Source organism: Sceloporus undulatus, unplaced genomic scaffold, assembly GCF_019175285.1.
Source record: "Sceloporus undulatus isolate JIND9_A2432 ecotype Alabama unplaced genomic scaffold, SceUnd_v1.1 scaffold_24, whole genome shotgun sequence".
In the NCBI taxonomy this organism is placed as follows: domain Eukaryota; kingdom Metazoa; phylum Chordata; class Lepidosauria; order Squamata; family Phrynosomatidae; genus Sceloporus; species Sceloporus undulatus.
In genome coordinates this window covers 604,898-614,119 of record NW_024802946.1, presented here as the reverse complement: position 1 = coordinate 614,119, position 9,222 = coordinate 604,898, and the positions used below count along the sequence as shown (strand labels likewise).

Genomic DNA, 9,222 nt, shown 5'->3' with positions numbered 1-9,222 from the left:
TTAACTGCAGGGTAATGCTTCAGCTCATCTAATTCAGAACTAGTTGCAGAGGTAGATAGGGTATGGCAGCTCTGTGCCCACATGGTAGCAGATAATAAGAGGGAGGTATAGAAAACAGCACTCGGAATTGTTGAGACCAGTTTTCACACTGAAGACCACTATCCTAGATTGCTTGTTTTTGGCATACTGTTTATTCCTTCACAGCTGTCGTGTGGGAGGACGTTTTCATGATTCCTTGCACTCTTCCCTTGTGGCCTGGCATCTCATTCTGCCCACTTGATTTCATTTGTCACGTTTCTTTCCTTTTTAAAACAAAAACAAATCTGTCCTCCCCCGCAAGGCAAACCATTTTTCTTTTTCAAATTTAAACCAAAATTGGCTTCCTTCACCTCCACACCATATTTAGGAACCACTGGCCTTAAGACAAAACAGGGCCAAGACTACATTTCAGCAAGAACTAGTTGCTACTTTTTAAAAATGCACGCATAAATACATCCTGAAGAGCAGCAGCAAGTGAACTCAAAGCCTTCTAGTCGCACGTCACAAAATCCAATATAGACAGCACCTGAGACTCATTTTATTATATCGGTACATCATGACAGCCTTTGAATAATGAGTTTCTGCACATTTAAGCAGGTCACACAAAAATATCCAAACTCTGTTCAACTTTGGTGCAAGATGCAGCTGTAACAGGAATAACAGCTGGCAACTTAGGAGAACACCTATTTTTACCCCCAAGTTGTACCTTTTTCTTAAGGCATGTTTAAACACTAAATGGTTGTGAATGTTGTCAGTGCACACTTGTTTACTCCGTTCCTTTGTTTACCCAGCTGTGGGTGTGTTGGCTCTAGTCTAGAAGATTGAGCCACAAGGAGAAAACCCTTGTAGGGATTACTTCAAGTAACAAAAAGTTTTCAATAGGAAAAATAGAAATGTACCATAGAAGAGAATAAAGAGTGTAGGGAAAAACCCTATTGGGGCGTAATCTGACATTGCAGATGGATCTGGTAGAATGTTCTGGATTGAAAAGGAGGGATTGAATGAATGAAAGTAGGAGTACAGAGCTTCAACTGTGACTGGGAGTTTAGCAAGATAAGTTTTAAGGGACTGATTCCTGGACATCTTAACTTTTCAGCCAGAAAGACCAGAGACAAAGTTAAGAATAACTGTCTTCAACATCTGGGGAAAGAACATTCCCTAATCTTAAACTGTCATTGACGCCTGTCGCCCATGGTTCTATGTTCCACCTCTGTCAGTTTTTATATGTACAGTACATTATTAACTTATCTTTTAAGCACATGCCAACAGTAGGCCAAACTAAATACATCTGCCTATCGTAATGCATTAACTCACATCGGGTTTAAGGATAGAGAACAAGTGTGGGAGATGGGCCAGTGCCACCCTCCAGATATTGCTGAGCCCCCAGAATTCTTCACCATTTGCTGTACCGGCTCTGGATGCTGGGAGTTACGGTCCAACAACATCCAGAGGACCAGGCTATGTTACAGAGGGAGCCATCTTAAATTAAATCCTTTTCCTTTCCAGTAATCCTGCTAGAAAAGGATAACATCTTCATTCCCCTGCAACAGGCTTTCAAGAAAGCTGCCCCTTATTTATGTCCCCAGACTTAATCCCTCTCCACCTTGCCTTGCCAGAATAGGAAGGCAACTCTGAGTACAAACCTAAGAAGAGGTCAACCAAAGTGGACTGATGTCCTCTTTCTTCTAGTGCTCTTGTTTCCAGCAGTGGCCAGCCAACTGACTCTAGGGAGTTCAGGAGCCAGGCATTTGGGCAATGGCCTGTCCTTCAGACATATGCTACCTCCAAATCTGGAATGTATAAGGAGGCTATGCTCACCCACCATCTGCCACATGCAGGAGCTGCTTTCGATCAGAATCCCAGTTGAGATACAGAAGACGTGAGTCCCATATCTTTCTGCCTCTTCTTCTCATTGCCCATAGGATGCTCCTAAAACCTCCATGCTCAGAGGTCCGATCGTCCGTGACAACCCTCAGCACTTGAGTTCTGGGTTTGTAATTTGTTTCCAGAGTTGAAGGGTCTGCTGAGGGCTACGTCGGTGCACCAAAAGTAGTCTGCTATGCACACAGGGATCATCACGGTCCTTCTCTGCGATATCAAAGGTCTGGAAGCCAGGATGGGACTCTGGGCGGATACCCAGGGCTTGGAAGCAAAGGCCTGTGTAAACATCATCAATAGGGTAAAAGGCTATGTGTCGAGAAACAAGGTGAAGCCACTGGGCTAGTGGTCCCGAGAAGATGTAGCCACCACCGCCTGCATAGGCTGGGTAAGGCCCTACGTAGTACGATTCTGGCACATAGTACTTGCTTTTGCGAACGCGGAATGGTGACGCATTGGCCATCACTTGGCCCGTGTACAGTGGCTTTTGAACATCTAAAGAGCCAAGGAAATCCAAGACCTTGGGCATGTTGATAAAAACGTCATCATCCCCCTTGAGAATGAAACGGACCTTCCGGCAATGTTCTAGGGTCCAGTTGAGAAAGAGGTAGTCCTTCAGCGTCAAGTTGAAGAAGGTGTCCTCAAAGTCCCACATTAAGATGTCACCAAAAGTCTGGCTCTCGTATTCTACCAGCCGTTGCAAGCGAGGCCCAGAACGGCTCTGGGCTGTGCCCAACAAGAAAACGGTGCGGACTAGTAAACCCCCAGGGGCACCCTCATGCCCCCACGTGTCCCGGATGGCCTGACGGGCAGCAAAGTTGCCAGGCAAAGATTTGATGGCTAAGAGTAGGAAGGTGTGGTTCTTGCCACTGGTGGTGCACTTGGTTGGCTGGTTGAGCAAGAGCGGAAAGGTCCGGCATTCATCGTATAAAATGAAATTCCTGTAAAGCTCTGAGTAGGACCCAAAATCTTTGATCTTGGCCACTCTGTCTGCTGTTCCGGGACCAAAGCATTCGTTCCATGAAGCATTGGCCTCCAAGTCCCCCTCGAGGATTCGGAAGTTACGGTGTTGTTTCTCATTCCAATAGGCTTTGGTCTTTGGGATGCTTTGGCGCAGCTGCTGCAAGGAAGCATTGAAGTGTTGTGGAACAAAGACTGGCAGGTCTTCACTCAAGGGCTGGGCGGGCGTGATGGAGCTGCTGTGCCAGCCGACTCCATGAGGGGTTGGGAAGCCCTCCTCCTGCTCAGCACTCCATTCCATGTAGGCCTTGAGGGCTACCAGCGTCAGCAAAGCAGTGGCCACCGTCAGGCACCGGGATTCTTTCATCTTCTTCCTAGGAAAGGTGCGGGGGAAAACAAGCAAAGCAGAAAGTGAGAACTAGAAAGGGAACCATTCAGTAAAACTCAATTGTGGGTCATATCAGGACACATGGAAGGAAGAGGAAGAGAAGGGGGAAGGAAAAAGGAAAGAATAGGAAAGGGAATGAAGGAATGAAGGGAAAGGGCCATCATTTGAGAAACACTGGTGTGAGAATTCATTCTTTTGTCAACAGCAGCGGTGAAACTCGGGCTTGAAGAAATAAAAGCACACTTTATCTCATCTGCCAGTCTCCTAGTCAGTTGCTGGCCCTTACTGTTTTAGTGTTATCTTGCACTGCCATGGACAAAATGGTATGCCAAGGAAAACCCTTGTTTTCCTTCCCTCTTTTCACTTTGTTGGCTCTCTTGCTCAGTGAAGCATTCCGGCGAACTAGAGAGCACACATGCTTTGTTTTGGAGAACTTTGAATCTTGCTCCACGCTCAAGGAACCCATTGTTTTTTGTAAGAGTCAGAAAGAAACACCAATATACTTTGCACTGTTTCCAATGAATTATGTGGGATTCCTTCCTGCCATACTATTCAAGAGTACCCACACCATTCCCTCTGGATTTTCTCAGGAGACACAAGACCAAGAGGAGATGGGAAATGATCCTTCCATGAAAACGACAAAGAGTTTGAACACCTTAAAGACATGAGCAGACAGCCTGCATCAGTCTAAAATGCATAATTTTACAATGTCGTAACTATGGCTGCTGCCACACTGCAGAATGAATGCAGTTTGATACTGCTTTAATTGTCATGACTCCATCCCATGGAAACCTCGGATTTGCAGTTTGTTGTGGCACCGGAACTCTCTGACAGAGAAGGCTAAATGTCTCACAAAATTACAGATCCTATAATCCAGTGATGGCAAACCTATGGCACACGTGCCAGAAATGGCACTCAGAGACCTCTCTGTGGGTACATGTGCCATCGCCCCAGCATAGAGTTTGCCAGAGTTTGTTACAAGAAAGCCAGAGGGACATAGCACTTTGCAATAAATAAGTGGGTTTTGGGTTGCACTTTGGGCACTTGGCCTCTAAAAGGTTCACCATCACTGCTATAATGTCATAGCATTGAGCCATGGCAGTTAATGGTGTCAAACTGCATTCATTCTGCAGTGTGACTGCAACCCTAGTTACGTCATTTGAAACTTTGATGTTACTGGAAAGGCAGAAGAAATGGACAGCAGCAGGAAAATACAAATTAATAATGGAAGGCTCATATAAAGCAAACCCATTAGCCTGAGGTCACAAAAAGATAATGTATACTATTTGGAAAGAAATGTTCCCAGACTAATGCAACAGAGTAATGATTATGCAACCAAAGATTATTATTATCATTACTACTATTGCTGAGTGCTGTTCCAATCAAACTGACAAATCGTCTGAATAAAATAGCTACAGATAGGATCACCATAACAGACCAGTAAAGAAAATGGCACTACTTGGGAGTGTGCCACATTGCCCAGCAATACCTCAATCCAATTCCTAGAGTATGGACGGAATCCGAATTATGGTTCGTCCAAACTTCCAGACAATAGCAGAGCCACAACAAACTACAATTCCCAGATTTCCATAGCACTGAGCCATGGCAGTTAAAGGTGTCAAACCGGATTATTTCTGTGGTGCGGACGCAGCCGTAGACAATAAAACTATTAACATAATCATAAATATTAAAATTATATATGTTATATAGAGTTTATACAAGTATGTAATATTATTATTAGGAACCGGCAGCTACAAAATTTGATCATCTTTATAATTTACCCTCAAAAGCCATATTTGGGAACCTTTCCTGTGGTAGAGTAAGGCATTTGAGGTTTCTGTAGACAGCTTAATAAAAAGCTGTATCTAAAATTCTGGAAGGAAGCTACAACCCTGGAGGGTCCTACCTTCGCTTTGGAGGCACAGAACAGTCAGTTCATCCTCCGGAAGGAAGGAGCTATCCTAGATACTTCTTCCCAGTGTCTTCTGACATTTCCCGTAAGCCAGTTTAAAAGATCCACTCAGCCACTTTCATGTTGTTGTTAAATATTAAGTGCCAGCAGCCTTGGCCTGGTTTTCTTTCAGCCGGAGTGGAGTTCATTTCTTTGTATGGGCTCAGTTCTTTCTCCTAAGCATCCCGTTTCTGTTTTACATGTCTTCAACTTGACTCTGACTTCCAGGGAGCCTATTACTGGGGTTTCATGGCAAGATTTATTCAGAGGAGGTTTGCCATTCCTCTTAGGCTGAGCGAGTGTGACTTGCCCAAAATCACCCAGTGGGATTCCATAGCTGAGTGAAGGTAAAATTATAGAATTGGAAGGGGTCCCATAGGTCAATGAATCCAAACATCCTACCCACTCCATCTCAATGCGGAAAATCCAGCAACAGCATCCTCAGCAGGTAGTGGTCCAGCCTTTTTCGGAACACATCCAGAGAAAGAGAACCCACCACCTCTACAGGTAATGTCCCTTACCAAACTGCTCTTGCTGTCAAGAAGTTCCTTTTGGTCTTCAATCGAAACCTACTCTCCTGTAACTTAAAAGCATTACATCTAGACCTATCTTTTGGGGCAGCAGAGAACAAACTTGCACCCTCTTCTTTGTGACGGCGCTTTAGATATTTAAAAGGGTGAAATCACGTTAGCCCTCAGTATTCTCTCCAATATTCCCTAAAGCAAACTTGATTTTGCCATTTTATATAAGGGACATCATGTATAGAATGGGACTTGTGCATCCATGGATTTTGGTATCCACAGGGAAGTCCTGGAACCAAACCCCATGCCAAGGGCTCACTGTATTCCAGATGAGTGCCGACCAGCACATAATATATTGGGATTATTTCTTTGCTCAATTTGGAAACTATGGGATTTGAACATCCATGGATTTTGAGATCCACAAAACCCATACCAAGGGTCCACTGTACTCCAGATTAATCTTGACCAACACAGAATATAGTGGGTTTATTTCTCAATTTGGAAAGTATGATTTTGTTAATGCAGACTAAAAAATTTTTGCCTCCTTTGCAGCGACATCACACTGCTGGGTCATGATTTGAACCCTGGCCTCCCAGAATCCTAGTCCAGCTTTCAAACCACTACACCATGCTGGCTATCATAGTTCCCCAGTGCCTTATGTCATAGTAGTAATGTGTGTCAATGTTTGGCACCAAAAGAAATCCCAGAGAAGCCTAGAACTACAGCCAGTTCCAGCACAGAAGGCACCTTATGCTTTACTTTCCAGAATCTTGGGATTGCATTTTCTAAGGGACTTGGGTCCTGGCTTTTGCCTCAACTTACCTTATCTACAGGAAACTTTATTTGCCTAACTTTTGCCCAGCAGGGAAGTTACTACTTACAAGTCCAACTAGGTCCCCATGAGCCAAATTCTTGTGATAAGGACGCTCTCTACCTCTCATAGTTGTACAAACTAAGGATGCTTGCGGAATTTGAGATTTGCACCTTTCTGTACAAATGGAGTTGAGCCACACCTTTTAGAAGAATGGGTCTTGGCTATCAACTGGATTTCACACGTCTCCAAATCTTGTTAATCGCTTCTTGGCAGGTTAAAGGTGACAAAATAGATGTTAGCCAACATGGTGTACTAGTTTGACTAAGGCTCTAGGAGACTCAAGGATTCAAGCCCTGCACAACTATGGGAACTTATGGGGTGACCTATGGCAAGTCCCACTCTCTCAGCCTCAGGGGAAGGCAATGGCAAACCTCCTCTGAACAAATCTTCCTAAGAAAACCCAGTGATCATTCATAAGCTAGAAACAACCTGAAGACACACAACAACAACAACATTGCGTCACAAAGGAAGTTGCACATCCTCGAAGATTGTGCAAGGGTGGTGCTCTCTTCTGGGTTGTAGAAGACACAGATGTAACCAGATGCACAAACCCAGGAACTCTACCTAAGACAATGGTTCCCAAACGTTGCTTTTCTGGGTGTTTTGGACTTCAGCTCCCAGAATCCCTGAATATCAGCCAAGCTTATCTGGGAGCTGAAGTCCAAAACACCTGAAGGACCAAAGTTTGGGAACCCTTGGCCTTTAAAGTTTCTTAAGGATGGTCCATAGTGATGGATGGGGTCAACCTTGTGGTTTTACAAGGTCTTTCGACTTCTCTGCCAAAGAGGGCCGGTGCCTCACAAAAGTACAAATCCCAAGATGCCATAGACTGGAGCCCTGGCAGTTAAAGTGGTGTCAAAGTGCATTATTTCTACAGTGTAGATGCACCCTGAAGATCACCATCCTCAAGCATCACAGTGGAGAAAGTTCACAGGAACACGACACACATTATTAAAAACATCCCTTTCCGGATGAAATGCTTCCTCCCTCCCTTCTCTTATTTTGCAACTCTCACTTTCATAGGTAGATGAAGAAGAGATGCTGCATCATCACCGCTTCCTGATTTTGCACCATAACTCCATTTGACCTGATTTTTTTTAAAAACCAAATCACTGTCATCCATCTATCTGACTTAAAGCATTTACAGACTTGTACGTTTTTGTTGCTGTATGCCTCCAAGCCATGTCCGACTTGCAGCAACCTTAAGGCAAACCTATCTTGGGGTTTTCTTGGCAAGATGTGTTCAGAGGAGGTTTGCCATTGCCTTCCCCTGAATCTGAGAGAGTGTGACTGGCTCAAGGTCAGTCACCCATTGGGTTTCATGGCCGAACTGAGAATCAAACCCTGGTCTCCAGAGCTGTAGTCCAACACTCAGACCATGGCATTTTGTCCTAGCTGTCTTACATTGCCCTAGAACAATGGTTCTCAACCTTCCAAATGCCGCGACCCTTTAATACAGTTCCTCATGTTGTGGTGACCCCCAACCATAAAATTGCGGTTCCTAAGATCATCGGAAATATGTTTTCCAATGGTCTTAGGCGACCCCTGTGAAAGGGTCATTTGACCCCCAAAGGAGTAGCAACCCACAGGTTGAGAACCGCTGCCCTAGGGTTTATCCCATCCATCACAACTACGAAGCAAAGCACGACCAAGCCATTTTGCCCATAGCCCCAAATGTGTCAGGCTGGGCCACCTCCCAATAAAATACTTTCCAGCCTTGGCATTTCCCTCTGCCATGTGCCCAGACACGCAATGTGCACTCCGACGCCTGTTTACTCAGACAGTCAATCCCAATGTGTGCTTGCTTCCTAGAAGGTTGCAACTGTGCAGTCCGCTCTTATGGACCTCTGTTGTTGCATGCCTTCAAGTCGTTTCGGACTTTTGCACAACCCTATCAAGGGTTTTTCTTGGCAAGACGTGTTCCGAGGAGGTTTGCCATGGCTTTCCCCTGAGGCTGAGAGAGTGTGACTTGCCCAAAGGCACCCAGTGGGATTTGTGGCTGAGCTGGGAATCAAACCCTAGTCTGCAGAGTCATAGTCCAAGAAACTACTACACCACACTGGTTCTCATTTAAGCACTCAAGATTTAAAAAGAACCTGCCAGTATTCTATCTATCTATCTATCTATCTATCTATCTATCTATCTATCTATCTAGAGAGAAGCACCATAAACATCTCACCTGAAACTGGTGTGCAAGTGGGATCTCTCTTCTCTTCTCTGTCTGAAGTGGAGTGTTCCTCTCGCTTAAAATCTGTTTTTCCTTCCCTGCTTGGTTTTCTCTCTCTTCTCACTCCAGGCAATCTGTGTGTGTGTGTGTCTTCACATACACACACACACACAAATACACTTGAGACACACACGTCCCTGACACCCAAAGCAGAAACGAAACCTCCTACCTTTTTATGGAACTCAAAAGCAACCTTCCTTTTTGGTTTTGGTTTTTTCTGGAAGGATTTAAAATAGAACTCAAGAGTCGGGAACGAAAAAGGTTTCCAAAGAGTTCAAAAAGAGATTGGGAGCCAAATGGTTTCTGCTTCTGCCAACCCTCAACACACACAGAGAGAGAGACACATGCCCAGTACAGGGAAGGCAAAGGGTGGGGCATTTTGCA

The 9,222-nt window shown here is 44.8% G+C and overlaps 1 protein-coding gene across 2 annotated transcripts in view; it reads right to left on the bottom strand.

Moving 5' to 3' along the window:
- Window positions 1-555: 555 nt before the first annotated feature.
- The window catches only part of LOC121917592 (N-acetyllactosaminide beta-1,3-N-acetylglucosaminyltransferase 2-like), an 18,016-nt gene continuing 9,349 nt past the window's right edge, over window positions 556-9,222 (bottom strand). Inside the window, exons 1-2 of one of the 2 annotated variants that reach the window (XM_042443681.1) lie at window positions 8,791-9,184; window positions 556-3,251 (exon numbers count right to left, since the gene is read on the bottom strand). In XM_042443681.1, the coding sequence (XP_042299615.1) occupies window positions 2,012-3,244 (1,233 nt within the window). In that variant the 5' untranslated portion in view covers window positions 3,245-3,251; window positions 8,791-9,184 and the 3' untranslated portion in view covers window positions 556-2,011. Of the gene's footprint in view, window positions 3,252-8,790; window positions 9,185-9,222 lie in introns of those variants that run through there. The other variant, XM_042443680.1, reaches the window with a different exon arrangement.